The 19,147-nt window shown below is 38.9% G+C and overlaps 1 protein-coding gene across 3 annotated transcripts; it reads right to left on the bottom strand.

Moving 5' to 3' along the window:
- Positions 1-1,406: 1,406 nt before the first annotated feature.
- TTC5 (tetratricopeptide repeat domain 5) lies at positions 1,407-17,521 on the bottom strand. Of its 3 annotated transcripts, none has more exons than XR_014058683.1 (10): positions 17,460-17,521; positions 14,247-14,379; positions 13,110-13,321; positions 12,602-12,752; positions 11,264-11,355; positions 9,153-9,209; positions 8,415-8,561; positions 8,030-8,244; positions 4,768-4,895; positions 1,407-2,012 (listed from the first exon to the last, which is right to left on the bottom strand). XR_014058683.1 is itself a non-coding variant. In XM_081506960.1 (10 exons), exons 1-10 carry the CDS (start codon positions 17,508-17,510, stop codon positions 1,893-1,895), a joined length of 1,323 nt encoding a protein of 440 aa, XP_081363086.1. In that variant the 5' UTR covers positions 17,511-17,521; the 3' UTR covers positions 1,407-1,892. The 3 variants fall into 3 exon arrangements, 2 of the variants coding, with proteins under 2 accessions (XP_081363086.1, XP_081363087.1); XM_081506960.1 differs by having other exon boundaries at positions 4,768-4,912; XM_081506961.1 differs by lacking the exon at positions 9,153-9,209 and having other exon boundaries at positions 4,768-4,912.
- Positions 17,522-19,147: the final 1,626 nt, after the last annotated feature.

Below are 19,147 nucleotides of genomic sequence, written 5' to 3'. Positions count from 1 at the left end.
ATTACTCTTTAAACTGTACATACATGTTTTCTATACTCAACTGTACATATATTTCGTCATTAAATCTTTTAAGTTCCACTTCTATCACCTACTGGCCATCTTTCTATTGTCTGGCCCAACACAGATATGTCACCTTGTCTCAGGACTTGAATAAAAGGGGTAATTATTGGATCTCCTCTCTTCCCAGATGGCTCAGCAGGTAAAGAATACACCTGCAATGCAGGAGATGCAGGAGACATGGGTTCGATCCTTGGGTCAGGAAGATCCCCCGGAGAAGGAAATGGCAACCCACTCCAGTGTTCTTGCCTGGAAGATACCATAGACAGAGGAGCAGAGCGGCTACAGTTCATGGGATCGCAAAAGAGTCAGACACGACTTAGCAACTAAACAACAATTGGATCTCCTCTACTGACTTTAACATACACATGTTACCACCCTCCTCCTTGCCAATTGTTCAACCATTTCTCAAGATATTTTACATTTCTTCGAGTTCCTGATCACGGTTTCCTGACTATACACCTCACAATCAACAATCAGAACTGGATACAAGGCTCCACATGTGGTCTGCCAGACAATGTATTAAAAACTCTCTTTCTGGCTAGCAGAGAAAGTGTAGTATATTCTCATTGGTATAATAAAAAAAAAAGTGTTTTGCAACTATATCATACTAGTTACTCCTACTGACTTTATCTTATCTACTAAAATTCTGAGTAATTTTTCATACATGATGTTGAAGATACACCTTAGAAAATTGCCCTTTTTGGACCAAAAGAATGGACTTTAAATTTTTATTTTAGATTTAGCCCTTATAAGTTAAGATAGACTGACGTTTATTCTATCATCCATTCTCTAAGGACTTGTCCATATTTTACATTCTTCATAAATTGGATGAGTCGTCAATGATATTCAAGGAGCAAGGACAAAGATCTGAGGCACAGCACTAGAAGTCTTCCAAATTAATCTGTATCCATTAATGAACTCTCTGGATGTAACCATTCAGCTGGTTAAATATCCTCCCTCATATTTCTCTATTTTCCCACAAGGATATTAAGAAAAACTATTATAAAACATATCACTAGAACCTAAAGGAACTGAATATCTAACTCCCTCTTGTCTTTCAGCCTAATAACAGTTAGAACAGTACTGCTGTCATGTTGGACATGATAAGGACCACTCCTGAGGATGACAGAATAGGGAAACGGAAGAAAGTTGGTTCACAATGACTTCATGGAACTGCCATTCCTGCCCTGAGCTGCCTATTGCCAGATTTCTTTTAACTGAAAGAAAAATAAACTCTTTTGTATAAAGAAAAAAGTGGGGGAGGGGTATTGCTCTAATGGATTGAAGTGATCCTAAAACCAAGGACTCAAGCCTGGAGAGAACGAAACAAGCCAAACTACACAATATTTTTTTTTCCAAACAAATTTAATTCTGTTCCAGCCCCAAAGAAGGGGAAGGACCTAAATTTTAAAATAAAAATAAAATAAAAATTGCTCAAAAACTAAGTCATTAAAAAATTAAGCCCCCTCCCAGCAATAAATACTGCAATGATATATACACATGAGGCTCAGGAAGGAGGCAAGAAGGTGAAACTTGGGGACTCTATCCCATGACAAGGTCCCAACCCTTCTACCAATTCCACGCTCTTTGCGAAAACATAGAAGAACAAGGAAAGAGGCAGGAGAGATATACCACGAACATGTGTGGCCCAAGAGAGAGCTGAAACGTAATACAAGACACAAGTGTCTTACAGGGCAGAGGAAGGAAAATTGTCATCTAAAACATCTCCCCAATTCCAGCTGTGTTACTAAAAGTGGCTGATGGAGCTGCCGAGTGCCCTTGAGCTTATCTCCTTGCCTCCATTCTCTCTTCAGCATGCAATCCAAGGAGGGTCATTCACACTGTGGTCTCGATGCCACTGTGGCAGCAGCCTGGCTGCTGGAGCCCTGAGGCTTCCCATTCACCACCAGCAGGAGGGGCGTCTCCACACGAACACTGGAAAAGGAATAGTCCTGGAAAAGACAAATATACAGGAAATAATTACAGATCCTAGGATGCAAGAAACTCCTGCATAGGGATATACCATACTGACTTTCTTCCCCTCCTTTCTACCTTCTTCAGTAGATACACCCCTTACCTCCATCTCACATTAAACAAACCTGAGCTTACATAGAGAATGCAATTTTCCCAAAGTTTTCAATCTTCAAAAGGAATATCTGGGGCAGGTAGATTGCCAGTACTGTTATTACAAGAAGGGGACAAGTGGATATATGTACATATATAACTGTTAACACTTTGCTGTACACCCAAAACTAACACAACATTGTAAATCAACTATACTCTAATAAAAATTGAAGAAAAAAAAAAGGGACAATTCTCTAATTCAAAAAGGACAGGATCCTGGCAATGCCCAACGAAAAGAGTCCCACTGGCTCTAGAAAATCTGCCCTTCCCAGAGTGTTTATCAACAATTATAACTAAATACACACAGTGGCCAATCCAGAGCCAATGGAAAGTCTGAGGAACTCGTAGATCATGTGTTTGTTAGGCTATAAACTAATCTGCCAAATATAGATTGACTTCTCCTTTTATATAAAGAGGAATTAGCAGAAGGTAGGTTTTAAACATTCTCTTAATAAAAGAAGATATCAGCTCACTTTATCAGTTCAAATGTACTTTAAGTTGTAAAACATGTTGCTAAAAGATCTTTATCCAAAATATACTGTTCCACTTGGAGTGTAAAGGAGGTTCTTTTTAAGTCAAAGTTAAGAGATTCTCATAAAGCAGTTTTTTGAAACATCCTAACAGGAACATGAGCAAATGACCCCCCCCCAAAAAATTTATAAAGGATTATAAAGTCAATAAACATATTAATATAATTTTCAACCTCACCAATAATCAAGAAACCAAAGCCAAAGCATACTGATGCTATCCTTTTCATGAAAAATCAGCAAATAGTTTTTCAAAGATTTCTACACAGAATTGCAAAGAAATACAACTACATTCACTGTTGGTATTAACTGGTAGAACCTTCCAAACACTAGTTTGGCAGTATATATCAAATGTTATAGACTGCATAAGCTTTGAAACTAAGATTTTACCTTAGAAACTCATTTTAGTTCTTTAGTCAATTAATTAAACTTATGTAATAATCATGGATATGTGCAGATAAAAATATTTACTATGGTACTTTCAGAATAAAGAAAAATTATAAATAATCTAGATCTGGGGTCAGCAAATTTTTTTATAAAAAGTCAAATAGTAAGTATTTTAGGCTTTGTGGGTCATATGGTCTCTGTCCCAGAACCCTTCAACACTGACACTATAGTGTAAAAGCAGCCACATGCGTGCTCAGTCGTGCCTGACTTTGTGACCCCAAGGACTGTAGCCCACCAGGCTCCTCTGTCCATGGGATTTCCCTGGCAAGAATACTGGAGTGGGTTGCCATGCCCTCCTCAAGGGGATCTTCCAAACTCAAGGATCAAACTGAAACTCCTCCATCTCCTGCACTGGCAGGCAGGTTTTTTACCACTGAGCCACTTGGGAAACCCCCAAAGTAGCCACAGATAACAGTAAACAAATAAGCATACTTTGTTTCAAAAAAATTTAATTACAAACACTGAAATCTTAATTTCCTGTAATTTTCACATACCATAAATTATTATTCTTTACATTGTTTTCATTGAAACATATAGAAACCATTTTGGGCTCACAAGTCATCTAGAAACAGGCAATGAGCCAGATTTGGTCAATCAGCCATAATTTGCTGACCCTAGATCTAAATGGTTTGAAAAAGTGGTTAAACACCTGTTCTTGTAGAGTTTTATGAGGATTAAATGAGCCAGTGCAGGCAGTAAAACTCTAAATACAGTGTCTAGAGTCAACTTTAAGTGTTCAGTCAATTTTTACTATCCTCATTATCATCAGCTCCTCTGTCTTAAGTCAAAAAAAGTTGTAGAATATGGAAAGCTAAAGGAAATGTTCACAAACATCTGCATATAATATTCCACTCATAATTTAAAATATACATACAGATGTGTGTATATTTTTATGAAAAGAAGAGACTACAGGTTTACATACCAAACTGTTAACAGCAATTACATGTGAATGAGAATATTTCAGTCTATTTTTAAAAATTTATTTTTATTGAAATAATTGGCATATAACATTATGTAAGTTGAAAGTATACAATGTAATGGGTTAATTTGATATATTTATATATTGCAATGTGATTACCAGCACTGTATTAGCTAACACTTCTATCATGTCACATAATTACCATTTCTTTTTTATGGTGGGAACAACTAAGATCTAGTCTCTTGGCAACTTTGAAGTTTATAATGCCATATTATTGTCTATAATCACTATGCTATGCATTAGGTCTCCAGGACTTATTTATCTACTGGTTGAAAGCTTGTATCCTTAAACAAAACCTCCCCAATTCCACCATCTACTGTTTTCACAAGTTCAGTTTTTTTAGATTCCACATGTGATATCATATATATTTCTCTTTCTATCTTCAGTCCATTTTTAAAATTCTCTGTTTACCAGTAGTTTTTTAGTAAAGAAAAACCAAAAAATAATAATAATAATAATAATCTAGCTTTTAGTAGAAAATAATTACATATATGTGTGTAGAAATAGGATATTATACAACACATGCACAAATATATATGCATTACCTTACATATATATGTTTTATAAGAGGTAAACTTAGTCCCATTTTGAGAGCCTATGAGCTGAGGAAGAATCCTAGCCATCACTCACCTTTCCCTTGTGCTGAATTCGGTGAAGACGAAGGTTAGGCTCAGGGATGGCTACAGAGTCCCCAATGAGTACTCCCCAGCTCTGCACCATATTATACACCATAACTGCATAGCAAGGTCCATCTGAATCTACCAGGCCAAATGTACTGCCAAGTTAAGATGGGTTAAGAGGGAGGGGTGGGGGGGGCGGGAAAAAAGGAGTGAGCAGCAAAGAAAAGCAGAAACAGTGATTTTAATAATACCAGCAAAATAAACAAATGCTTTCATAGTTACTTCCTTAGAAATCCTACAGCAGGTACCATCATTCACCATGTATATCTGAGGGCTCATTTGTCTTAGATATATATCTTTAAAAAACATCCATAAGACGCATCAATCTGTCACTTTCTCAAGAACCTGGGAAACATGTACACTGAAGCCTTCAACAAATATTAATACTGAATTAGCTCAAAATGTTACAGCAGAACAGTATTCCTGCTGTACCAATTTAACTCTCACAATATCAAACTCTCTAACCATCACTGTCAATTTACTTAATTCCACAAACTTTCACTGAATACCTATCAGGTGTCAGCCACTGTGCTTAGCAGTGAGACATCAACCCAGCTATGAATGACTTTATTAGTCTAGTGGATGTCAGACAATTAAACCATCACTTACAGTACAATTGCAAAAGGTTCCAGAAAAGCTCTTTCCTTGTGCTGAATTCAGTGAAGCCAAAGGTTGGGCTGTGGGGGCCCAGAGGAGAAATGTCTAAATCAATGGAAACCCAGGAAGGTTTCCATTTAGACAAGACCCTCAAACTGAATCTTCAGGAATGAAAAACTACCTGGGTTGAAACAGGAAAATTAATCCTCAGTAGAAATAAAAAAAAAAACTCTACAGGGAAGGGAATAGGGCTTGACAAGAAAGGAACATGAGAGAACTTCCTGAGGTGGTGGTATTGTTCTCTATAGGCATCTGGGTTATATGAAAATATCCATTTGTCAAAAGTTAGGAATGTACACTAAGATTTTCACATTTCATTGTATGCAAATTTTACATAAAAAGAAGAGAACTATAAACAAATACTGAACTCTAGTTAATGACTGCATGCTGAATGCATACTAATGTCTGCAATTACTTTGAAATGCACCAAAAATAAGAGATCAACAGATGAATAAGGGAATAGACAAATATGTGATAAGCTAAGTATAATAAAATATGAATAGTAGAATATAAGTATACAAATGTTCACTGTAAAATTCTTTCAATTTTGCTGTATGTTTGAAAATTTTTATAATAGAATATTAGGGGAAAAAATGTAATCTATATCAAGAAGCAGCAAAAAGATTATCCAGGTACAATAATTGTGTGTAAAGACAGAGGCATGAAAATAGCTGTTCTGAAACCTACAAAACAAAGCTAAGGTTGGAATAAAACGTACAAGAGGAAAAATGACAGAGGACAGCAGACAGGGAAAAAATCATAAAAGGCTTTGTGTGCTGAACTAAGGAATTAAAACTTCATCCCAAAAGTTACACAATACCAGTAAGAGATTTTAAATAAGAAACAGCAATGGTCAAATCTGTATGTGGGGCATACTTCTCCACACTGTGGAACACTGGAGGAAAAACAGGGAATAGCGAGACTTATCTGGAGAAGTGCTGAGGCTGAATTAAATTAGCAGACACAAAGAAGTAGGGACTAAAAGGTATATCTATTGGTCTTGGCGACTGCCTCAAGGCAAGAGAATGGAGAAGTTTAGAACAACTTCCAGAAGTCTTAATTAAGTGACTGACTAGAGGTGATACCCTTGATTGACAAAGAATTCAGGGAGGTGAAGCAGATTGACAGAGAAAGATGACATAAGTAATTCTGAATATAGTGAGTTAGAGATTTTATCAAAGCCCAGAAGCAGCTGAATACAGGAATCCAAAACTTGGAATTAAGACTTGGGCTGGAGCTGGACCTGTAAGCATAGAGGAGGCAGCCAAAGCCTTGGGTTTATATGACATCACCAAAGGAGACGACCTATAAATGAGACGGTGAGGAATCAGTGCTCATGCTCACTTGGCACACTCGAATTCACAGCAAACGCTGCAATCCTCTCCTGGTGAAAAAGCCTCAGAATCCTTCTAAACAGTAAGTCATGCAGCCACTGCCAAGTGATCAAAGTTGGCATCTATTTGCCATCCTGGTAGAGAAAGAGGAAAAAAACAAAAACAGAGTCTACCTCGAACTTAACATTTAGAAATTAGGCAGAAAAAGAGAAACCAAAGAGTAGCAAAATATTTGTTCCAGGGCCCCTAAACCTACTTTTGTTTATACTTCTTCCTCATTCCTCTTAACTTTAAGGTCTGCTCTAGTAACTGAACTTTTCTCAACCATCTTCCTGTTCTTCAATTCTTCAAACACACACACCACGAAAATGTCATGGAGGAAAATCAGGTATATAGTAGGAGCTGTATTTTAGTTTGAATGAAGCAGAAGGAATTTGAAAAGCAATAGCGACAGAGAAGTCAGAATGCTGAGGAGCCATGTAATAAAAGCTACTGGATCAAACACTGGTGATCCCAGAAACAAAAAAGTTTCAGCAGAAAACAGAAAAAGGAAACCAGTCAATCAGGGATCGGGAAGTGACCAAAGGACTGAGGAATGATGGCACGGACTGAACCCTCATTTTTCAAAAGTTAAAATTTTCTAAATGAATATTCTTAACTCATTTCCTCTGCTCAACTGTAAGAACCCTTCACTTGGCTGTGTTACATTTTTTTTAACTCCCTACAACACATATAGCAGATGCTCAATGAATATTTGTTGAATAACATCTGAGAGAATCTCTCCAACAGGCCTTAAATTCAAACTCAAAGCTCATCTTCCAGAACTGCTTAGGCATACCTAAATCCAAACAGGATTTAGAATTCTTTCTCCTTCTATGATCATGAAAACACAAAGAGGTAGGAGAATTTTAAGGTTTCCATCTTATAAAAAGATTCCCTATCTTATAAAAAAAAAAAAATGTAGCTGTCAAATTTCAGCTTCAGATGTTAAGAGTCGACAGAACACCAAACTCAGGGAAAAAGTGGGTGGTAACAGAATCTACAGAGAGATTGTCAGACATATACTTAGACAATACAATGTCTCTTGGGACAGTCGCAGAAGGGAAAGAGAACTCACTGATCTCTGACCACTAACAATTATCTTCAAGTTTCAGAGCAAGGCCAGGAAATGAGAGCAACTAGTTTAAAAGGATTAAAAGAGAAAAGGCGACAGAAACTCACAAGGGGACTTTCTCCTCCGTGGTAAGGCTGAACACCACCTTTCCCAGGACCACAGCTCCACTATTTACTCCGGACTGCAGAGCACTCAGGGGCTTGCGCTCCAGAGTCACCTTCTGCCCCGAGGCTGACTGATAGCGCCCATCACCACAAGGGCCTAGGTGGGCTGGGCGCAAGCTTCCCAGCATGCTCTGTAACTTTTTGGTCTTCACCTTTCCCTGCAAAGGAAAAGGAAACCAGTAAGAAGCTGGAAACTGATCACTCTCCCTGAGAGTCTAGTCCTCCCCACCACCTACACACTTCTATAGGGTCACTACTACCGAGGCCTACTATTTCATTGACCTACGGCAGAATAAAAAAGTAGGATTCAGTCTTCAGACATCTTTACCTTGGTCTCAAGGAGGCTGGTTAATCTAGTCAGGAAATCCAGGAGCTGTTGCTCTCGTTGCCAGGGCTCTGGCCAGGCAGGGTCCAGCGCTGCAGCCCGAGAGAAGCCCTCCAGGGCCTCACCAAAATTCTCCTCATATTTATGTAACTGCACAAGAAGTAACAAAAACCCTCCCAATTATAAGTATGTTTAACACAAACTATGCAGAAGTGGGCTAGCACAGTGGGCTAGGAATCTAGAGAAATAAACTGTTTTCCTGTTCCCAACTGTTTTCCTATTCTATAAACATTCTCAGTTGTTTTCCTGTTCTACAAATAAACTGCATAAAGAGCTGGTAATACCTTATACCCTTTTTCCTGGCCAGTGTGATCACAACCTCAAAGGTGAAATCATTTCAAAGAAGCTAACTTCCAAACTCTAAAACAGTTAAGTTGCATATATTGGGTGATTCTGTTTTTCTGTTTACAATGAACATTTCAGGTAAGTCTTGTAAACTGCGCCCCCCCTCCTCTATCCACCCTCCCACCAACTCAGCCCCCTTCCCTTTCCCTCCGGATACTTTAGTCAAACTAAGCAAGCTTTTCCCAGAAATAATTTGGCTTTCCTCTAGCAGTTAGTACCCAACTTTGCCCCTATGAATACTCAGTTATCCTCACAGGCTAAGACCTAGATAGCTTAGGTATTTGACTTTCAGATGACCACTCCCCAATATAAATGATAATTTCTTTTTGTTTTTACCGTTGCCCTGTTCAGATGAAGATCAGGATTGCTGGAAGCTGCCCTGTCAACCTTCTCCTATGGTGGAATAAGAAGACTATCAGTGGCTCTTGTCTCAGTTTTAAGGATGGCCATATACAACATGTCCTAAACTTCCTCTCCTTGGAAAAATTTAAGTTTTTGCTTGTCAAATTGTTTCCTATACCCACACTATTATACAGTAAATGCTTGTGTGGAACATATTACACAGTCCCTGAAACCTCAAGGATGTAAGGGCTTTGTATGTGCATGGAACTTTAAAATATGATTATAATTTACCCATGTAATAGTATAAAGATACAAGTGATATGTGACTAATATCTGATAAAAAATTTTAATTAATGAGATGCTAATATAAATGAAGAAAATCTAGAAAACAAATGATGCTTATTTAACACATTTCCTCTGCCCATGAGTCCAGCTTCAGACACAAACAGAATCATGTTACAACATCTAAGCTCCCTTAAAACACACAGAGAAAGCCAAATTCTGATTCGCTAATTTAAATAGATGGCCAGAAACCATATGACAGTACAGACCAATGTATCTGCAGCTATCTTCATGGCTATGATCACTTTACTTTTTTTTAATTCTATTCACTGTCTGGCACACTGCAAAAGCACAAACAACATGAATTAACATTATTTAAGTGACTGGTTCAAATATGTTTAAAAATGCAGGTCTGATGAAGAAATTAAGAGTTAAAAGCAATTATTTAGCAGAAGCCAAATATAAAATTTTAAAGGAGTGCATCATATTATACCTTAAAATGTAAGCAGTTACCAGATTAAGAAATCAGAGTAAAACAAAATACTTCTGCCTAAAAAGGTCCCTGATTGAATAAAAACCAAACCTGCTGACTAAACAAGTTGGGTTGAGTTAACGCCACTGTTAAGGCTACAGTGAGAAGCGCAGTGTGTGAGGAAGCCGTCTCTGTCATATTTTAAAAAGCCATCTTATTACTGCATGTTCCTCTGTCATGAGAGTGAGTCCTACCAGGTGAGCTACAGTCATCAGCAGAGAGGCGACAGAAAGAGCATGGTATACACAACTGTCCCCACAGCTTCTGGATATGGCTGCACCAGAGTATACCAGGGTAAAGCCAAACAAATAGTAAGAGAAATGTACCTTTTAAGAAATTAACTTGAGTTGAGATATTTTTGAAATATAAAAATTGGTTGTATATTTTAAAGCTATAATTCTTGGAGACATTCTGTGATTAAAAATTTGACTGTGCTTATTAAAAATGGTTATCTATGCTTCACAATTCAGTTTTGTGAAAAATAAAGTTTCTGTGGGATGGTAAAAAAGAAAGAAAAAAGAACAGTCCCTAAACTGCAAACATGAATATAAGGTAGCTATATTCCTTATTCTGCCACTCAGAGCAAAATAAATAAGTTAAAAAGCAAGTCTCTATGTCAAGAGAAAACAAAAGAAGGTGAATACGAAGTCTAAATAAAAAGTACTCAGGAGGCCAACGTAAACCTTGTTGACAATGAGCAGTCATGCACTCAAAGCCTGAAGGAAACCCCTACAAGTGGATATTCATATAAACAGCCTGAAAACCTAAGACAAAGCATAAGCTCCAGTGAATTAATCCCTAGGATATAATGTAGAATGGACTACATGCTATTTTCTATTTTATCCTGTGGGAAATCCAGATTCATACTATTTAATGGTTAACCTGGGGATACTGTTTAATTTATACTTAAGTAGCAGAGTTTTAATCTTTTAAAAACATGTGTATATATATATTAATAAACATTATTTTAACATATACTTTTTTCCCATTCAAAAAGATGAACATATTGGGATGGGCTCTGTGATTTGGTTACACATGCCCATGTAAGAAATCTAGACAGCTCAAATAGCTACCTCGCACTGAGGCAAACACTGCAAGCAATTGCTAATACTCAAGTTATAGGAAGTAATACCTCACCTCTGCAGGACTGGCTTCGCAAAACCACACTTATCAGATGCCAGCAAACACTCCCCATGCTGCTTGCTAAAACTCCACAAAGAAGACTGAACAACATTCTTGCTTCTGTTGCTGCCTCTATATATCCAGCCTGGGTGACTGGATAAATACTTACTGCTTGGGCATAAGCGCTGAGGGCTTGCTGGGAGATCTTAGGGTTCTGGCCAGTATTGAAGTAAAGAGAAAGATAGGCATTCCCCAGAATATCTGAAAGAGAAACACAGACTCCTGGTTCGGCATGTAAGGAGCTTAAAGTCACCACTCAATCCTAACAAGTAAAAAAGAACAGACTACAAAATCCACAACTCCTCTTGGATGCGTAATAAAGGGGACAATATGGGCAAACCACTGCTACAAAATCAGATAGACAGAGGTGAATACAGGGAGTTATCACTTAGCAGAAACTCAGGAGCTACTACGGCAACAGTGCTGGGGTAGGAAAACCTGAACTGAAATTGATGAATTCTGGAGCCTCACTGTGGACAAGCCTGGGAGTTAAAAACTCCAGGGGTACCAGTCATAAGTGACCCCCAACAATATTGTAAGATTTACTTCCAACAACTCAACCAGATTCCCAGAGCAAATATCGAAGAACACCTTCATACTTCTAGCAAAGGGAGGGGACAAAGAAACTTTTTTGAAATATGCCAGAGCACGCCATTCTTTTTGTTGTTGTTGTTTGTGTGGGTTTTTTTGGCCACACTACATGGCTTGAGGGATCTCAGTTCCCCAACTAGGGACTGAACCTGGGCCACAGCAGTAAAAGCCTGGGATCCTAACCACTAGGCCACCAGGAACTCCTGAACAGTCCATTCTTAACAAGTGCCCTCAGGAGAAACTAGTTAACCGGAGCCTAACCTGCTAAGGTATTATCAGAAGGTAACTGATCTAAGGAAGGGAAATAACCAATTCCAGCTAGCTCCAGCCTTCCATATGGAAGAAGGGAAATATCCAACTCCAACCAACTCTAGCCATCCTGTGCCTCCTAAGTGGGGGTGGGAGGGCAGAGAAAAAAACTGAGAAACACAGTGATAGATCATCTCAGAGCCCAAGTGCTAAGTATAACTATTTTGGTTTTGAGGGTGCTCAAAAGTCTGGATGAAAGGCCCCACATCTGAAACAAACCAGTGATGACACTATACTCAGGGTATGCCCAAAATTCCTCTGGGATAAAGAGGCAAACATGAACCCAAAGGAGAAACAACAGGAGACTGCACAAAAGCCCCGCTTTGCTTATAGGAAACATAAGCCTCCTCTCTTCAATACAAAGGTCCAAGAGGTACTAGAATAGTGGTTCACCAAAATACCTTTCGGGCTCCTTCAAAGCAAAGATGCCCTGGCTTCACACTTAAGAGTCAGACTCAACAGATGGGCTCCAGATGATCCTGGTGTGCAGCCACAGTTGAGAACCACTGCTCTAGGAACCTGCTGGAGATCTTTTGAAAGCACTCACACCAGGAGCGGCCATCAAGGATGTCCATCTGCACAGCCAACTTAGCCTGTCGGACACTGTCCATGACATGGCGAGAATGTTCATCTCCAGAGTCAGTCCGCAGCTGGCGAAGCACCATTGACAGGTTTTGAAGGGAGACTTTGTTCTTGCACTGCAAATGGAGAAGCCATATACTTAACCTTCATGGTTCTATTTCTCCTTTCCAGATCTATTTTATCTCAGGCTTCTAATTTTTCATCTTAATTCTTACTGCCATCTATATCTAAGACTCCCATCTACAAGGATCAACTTGGTTACTTTTCTTCACTTCTCATCTACCTCTGAACCTGGTCCCATCATCTTCTTCCTCATCCAAGTCTGCTCCCCTATCCTTTCTTCCCTCTTCTGATTCTGTTCTCCTAGTTCCCATGCAGTTCTACTCAGTATTCACGGCCTAGGGAAACTCACAAAACTAGAGAAATCCCATCCTCCCCATCTGTGTTTTCTGAGGGCATAGTGGGCAGCTCACATGGGTGAGGGCTCCTGAAAAGCAGGTATGGGCAGCTGCAACATCCCCTTTCTTCCAGTACACCTCACCCAGCTGGTTCCAGGCTTCTACCAGCTTGGGCTCCAGCTTCACAGCCTTTGACAGAAGCTCCTCAGCCTTGGGGCTATAGTCAGGAGTCACATTCAGTGCCTTCCCAGTCAACATCAGAACCTGTGCATTGCCCTGGACAGAACCTGGGAGGAAGGGAAAAGATAAAGGAAATCCAGACAGTTTTACAGGTGAGACCAGGGTACTTTCAAGGAATCACCCTATGCCAGTTCTAGCAATCAAATAATTAAGGAAAATCTTCATGAACAAACAATTTATTGAAAACCTACCACATGCAGACTATTACGTTAGAAAACAAGGTAACAAAGAAAGCATTATCCCTACCTTTGAGGGGCTTACAATCTAGTGGAGAGGACAATGTCTATCCATGGAAAATTAAAACACAATGAAAAAGAGCATATGCCACACATCCAATGAATGGACTTTACAAAGTGAAAAGGAGAAAAGACAAGACACTCCAGGGAGAAAAATGATGTAAACAAAGACAAAGAAGCAGAAAGGAGAAATACAAGTGGCATGTTCATGGGAGGATGGATGGTTCAACCTGAATGAAACAAATGGCTCCTCTGTAAGTAGGTAGTCAGAGATAAGGGTAGTGGAAAAATAGTCAAGACAATGAAGACTTGAATAACAAAGGACTGGTTTAGAACTCAACCAGTCAAGAGTAGGAATCTTTGAAGATACTTGAGCAAAGGGGCAGACAAGAGATGAGATTAAATTCATGAAGCAATTATTTAGAAAGATAATGGCCATGGTCATTATTTAAGTAGATTTGGAAGTAAAAGAAATTAAGAGGCAGAAAGGTCAGTTAAGAAGATTACTGCAACAGTAATCAAGCAATAAGTATGCTCTTTTTCATTTCACAGCATTTGGAAATGGAGTTTAGGGAACGGAAAGGCTGCCATACTGAACAGGCACCTTAGAAGAAATATTATGTTGTACTAACTTGTAGCAGCCACAAACAGGATACCAAAGAGTCTACAGAGAGAGCAAAGCTCCATCACATTTCAATGAGGAACAGTGGGTTGTGCGTTCTTTTGGGACTCATACCCACTACTTCCTCCATCTGCTGCAGGGTCTTCTCCATCTCTTCCCGCACATCTTGTTGCTTCCTCCCAGCATGCTCAACACTATGTGTCTCGAAATAGCACTCTCGAAATGAATACAGCTGATCCACCAGTTCCTAGGGATATAAGAATGAGACCATTATAAGAATGGTCTCCATTAAGTGGAGAGGATACCAGACAAGTAAACTTTGAGATTGGCTAGCCATATCAACTTTTGGCGTAGAAATGCTGATCCTCTACCTCACCTAGGAATGACACAAGAGGCAGGTTGCAGATAGGGAAGGAAAGTTGTTCAGCCCACTCTCACACTGTCCCAAGTCAATCTGTACCATGATGACAGTCTCTCCTCTTAGACCCAGCAGAGCTCCCGATACGATTAAGCACTTCACATACCTTAGTCGGGAGAGAGGAAATGCTTTGCACCTTGAGATAAAACAAAGTTAATAAGATCATCCTATCTAGTACTTTATACCTAAAGTATAAAATTTTGAAATTTACCCTTGAAACTGGACTTTCTAACGATAATAATCCCTTACCCCTGATTTTTCCTATGCCAATATCTGAAAATCTGTGACATTTGTGAATATGACAAACATGTGAGAGCTGTTCTCTATGACAAACAGGCCAATTTAAGCTTGATAAATTTTGTATTTTTGCAGTTTTGTTTCTTTAGATATTTGTGTTTTTTGTTTGTTTAGTTTTTGTCAAGTCATCCTCTGGCCCGCTTGCATTCTTTCCAAGTAAATGTTCTCCTTCCTCTTTAAATATCTCTGTTTGAGTCTTCCTGGGACATCAGTCAAAGCTTTTCCATTATCTATTCTCTCCTAAAACAAAACAGCAGTAGAAAGGTATAATCCAATCCCACCAAGTCTTACCAACTACCTCTGCATCACATCCCAAATCCATCCACCAGTCTCCATGTCACTATGAGTCTCCTCAACTAAATCAGCATCATTACTTGCCTGAACTATTTCAATATCTTCTTAACTGGTCGTTCTGCTTCTCCTCTTTCCCATTCTCCTCACTATAGCTGGAGTGGCCTTACAGAAATGGAGGTCATGTCACAAACCCTCAGATAGTTTTCCACTGCAGACAGAATAAAATCCAACTCCTTATTATGACCTAGAAGACTGTAAGATCTGACCTCCCACCATTCATCCTGCCACAAACTTCACTTCTTACCACTCTCCTACACTATTCAAGCCACACTGGCTTTCATCCAGGTCCTCAAATCCACTCTCAGTCCTGCCTACACATATGCTGTTCCCTCTGCCTGGACATTCTTTCTCCAGACCTTTGCATGGCTCATTCCTCTTCATTATTTTGGTCTCAGTTCAAACACCAATTTCACAGAGAGGTTTTCCCTGACTACCCAAACTAAAGTAACTCCTTCCTCCTCCACCCCACTGTTAAATCACACTCTTACTTTTCTCCACAGTACTTATTTGAAATTAAAATTCTACCCAGAATGATGAAGTTAGATCATCTCCTTCGGTAACAGTGCTTTTCAAGTTTTATTGTATTATTTCCAGGACCCAGCCTACAGAGATTCTGATGTTAGTGGTTTTAGCAGAACTCAAAATTCTGCATTTTAACAAGCACTCTGCATGACTTTAATAAAAATAACCTGTAAAATACACTTCGAGAAAAATCCTTTAATATATTCCTTCTAACCTAAAATGTCTATAACAATGAAATAAAGTTTACCACCATTCCCATGAATAGCAACATCACCATCCTTTTCCTCTCTCTACTCCATTCTCCCATTCCATCCTTGCCCCTTCCCCACCCACCCCCAAGATACCCCAGGTATCCTCTACCTAGCTGCTTAGGGCATCTACCACAAATACGAGCAGGAAAAGACAGCTCTCAGCAAATATTACAACCCATTTCCTTTCATCATGCAGTCAGCATAGCTACATATTAAGAATTATAGAGACGGTCTTATTGTTTGTTTTTATTTGTAATAGAAAACATACAAGAAATTGTTTGGCTTTGTTGGTTTGTTTTGCTACAGTGAACACTTTTAATAACTTTTGTCCTGGCAAAAATCAATATATATATGTTGTTAAAATTCAAATAGGTACATGTGAAATATGCAGGGTAAAAAATTCCTCACGATCATCCCAGTAACCTCAGAGATAACCATGGCTTAGTTTACCTTTTCAGGTTTTTTCTATAAATATACAAACGTACCTACACAATGTTTGTAAAACAGCGCTAGATTTGAGAATCTCTGATTTCAGACAGTCACACTAGGGAAAAGAATTACACCCAAGTCAACCAGATGTGAGGTAAAGCTCACACTCTAAATAAAGTGTTATTAGTGTAATCTACTAAAGAAACAAAGAAATCTCATCAATGTTTAAACTTGCTGTAGAAGCCTTTAAGAAAGTTACAAACCTGTCATAAGTCTAACATTTACATTTCAGGCTGCCTTAGAATACAAAAAACTCAGTTTCTGAGTACATTTCAGGCTGCCTTAGAATACAAAAAAAACTCAGTTTCTGAGATTTAAGAAAAATCTTGGGTTATTAAAAGGAAAGAATCAAGCAATTCCATGTACAAGACTGTCCCAGTTACCACAGTCAACTGTGAACTGAGTGGAGTCTGGCGCCTTCTGCATTAGACCCCAAACTGTAATTGTGGAGTACACAAAAAAATCAAAACTGTTAAATTCTAAGGAGAGTACCAGAATGCATGCGGTGCAAGCCATTACTGTGATAGTTGCCAATTTGAAAGCATGAAAGTACTGAAGAAATGGTCTTTGTAGGAATCAAAACTACAAGCAATAGGTAAATAGCTCCTGCAGATCTGCCAAACTCACGTGCATGCTTGCTATTTGTTATGGGTGAATGGGGGGAGGGGGAGAATACAACCTCCCAACAATGTACAGGAATAAAGTTAGAAGCAATAAATCCTCTTCCCCGCAGGACTGAAACTGACTGCAGTCGGGTCAGCACCACGGGATCCCAATAAACTGGCTGCGCCTGTCGCTTGGCCGGGGGCGGGGGTGGGGTGGGGGTGGGGCTCCTCTAGCCCGTCGCGGCTGCACCTTCGGGAGTTGTTATAGTAACCACGGGGACACAAGTAGCGTCGGGTATGTGTCAAGAAATTCGCAGGCAGTGCATAAACTGGGCTCTCTATTTCTTCCCAAGTAACAAAAGCAGATATGTATTTTAATCTATGGCCCCACCTGCAATTTCTGCAAGACCTCCTTGACTTCTTCCTCTTCAACAGCCATCATTTCCCAGCTTCTCCGAACCCGACTTAAAACCACAGAGACGCATACCCATCCTCACGATGGAGCCACAGCGACATCTAGAGCTCTGGAGGCTTACGGCACCTGAGTGAAAGAGCTGGTTTTCAAGGAAGCACGCAGCTCCAAACCTAACTGTGCTAAGTGGATTTCCCTGGAGGCTCAGACGGTAAAGAATCCGCCTGCAATGCCTATAGCCCAGAGGAAATGGTCTGCAATCACTTTCAAATTCATAAATTTGTCTTTTCCAGGTCCTGCAGACAAAATGTTCTCAGATTAAGTACCTGCGTATTATTGTTTCGTATATTCCTATTTGTTTATACCAAGATTATAATACCCCAGGAAAAAAGCAGGCTAAGAAAGTGGGTTGGGTGCCTGTGTTATGTTTAAAATTTTGAAGGAAATGTAGTACAGTGGTAAGGTAACTTGCCTGAATGTTTTCCAAACTTTACAGTGATTTTATCGGAGGAATTTTATAATTTTGAAAACACTATCCTAATAAATCGACTACACTTGGGATGGTATTAAGAAAGCCATCACTAATACACTAATAGTTGTGTGTGGTACGCGCGGGCACGCTGGATCCCTGGGTAGTGTGTGTGTGTGTGTGTGCACGTGCGTGTGTGTGAAGAGCCTGGTAGGCTAGTCCATGGGGTCACAAAGAGTTGGACACAGCACACACACGTATGTATCAGTACACTAATAATGTTTATATATTAATAAACTACATCCCAAAGGGTATTTAAGAAACAATTGACTGTGTCTGAAGAGGGAAATAGGGGGACTGAGAGCTGTCTAGGAAAAGAACATTCTTCTCATCGTGTACACTTTTGAATGCTTGTCATGTAAATGTACTACCTATTCAAAAACAAACATAATTTAAAAAAAAGAAAAAGGATTTTCTTCCACATAGACTATTTCTGCATGAGACACAAGACACTACAAGACTAACTGCTGTTCAGGAATAGGAGTGAAAGGCAAGAGTTTTCACTCTATGAATTTTTTGTACCTTTGGAATTTGTATCATGTGAATGTATTAAACTCTTATTAAATTTTTTAAAAGTAGAATGCAATTTTTAAAAAGTAGCATGTAATAGTCCAGCAGAGATTTTCTTTAGTTTTAATTATAGCTTACTTATACTTCAAATTGATTCTGTGAACCCAACAAAGGAAGCAAAGGTTCAGGACAGAAATCATGAATGTACAAAAATTATTTCTTCAAATCACTTTTCAACAAATTTTAAAACTTCATAGGGAAGAAAAAACTCTGCAACCTATAAAATCTGTGTAATTAGCAATGAAATAGAAAGGGGGTGTTTTTGAGCTTTTAAGTAAAGATTTTTTCATCCTCTTTCTCAGATACCATTTTAACTTTGGGGTACTATAAAAATTATTTTTTAAGAGATTTGATATTCTATACCCTTAAAGAAGAAAATGTTACTTGGTTGCTATTAAATTAGGTAAAGCAAGGGTATTTACTTGCCTTTCTACAATGACTAAATAAAAAATACACACAAATGATTTCAGTAAGACTTTTATTACCTAAAAAACAATGGAACTTGGAATTTAGGTAATTCCATGGCAGTTCTTCCCAAGCCAGTAACAATAAATCATAAAATCTAAGA

This window comes from Giraffa tippelskirchi, chromosome 7 (assembly GCF_054371585.1).
Source record: "Giraffa tippelskirchi isolate mGirTip1 chromosome 7, T2T-mGirTip1v1.2.pri, whole genome shotgun sequence".
NCBI lineage: Eukaryota > Metazoa > Chordata > Mammalia > Artiodactyla > Giraffidae > Giraffa > Giraffa tippelskirchi.
Note: the sequence above shows the minus strand (reverse complement) of the source record. Positions and strands in the feature narration are given on the sequence as shown.

Coding starts and splice junctions, on each gene's coding strand:
- TTC5 (XM_081506960.1), bottom strand. CDS start 17,510: ATGATGGCTGTTGAAGAGGAAGAAGTCAAGGAGGTCTTGCAGAAATTG. Junction 12,753..13,109: donor TTTCAGGAGCCCTCACCCAT/GTGAGCTGCCCA, acceptor CTCCATTTGCAG/TGCAAGAACAAAGTCTCCCT. Junction 2,013..4,767: donor GAATTCAGCACAAGGGAAAG/GTGAGTGATGGC, acceptor TGTCTTTTCCAG/GACTATTCCTTTTCCAGTGT.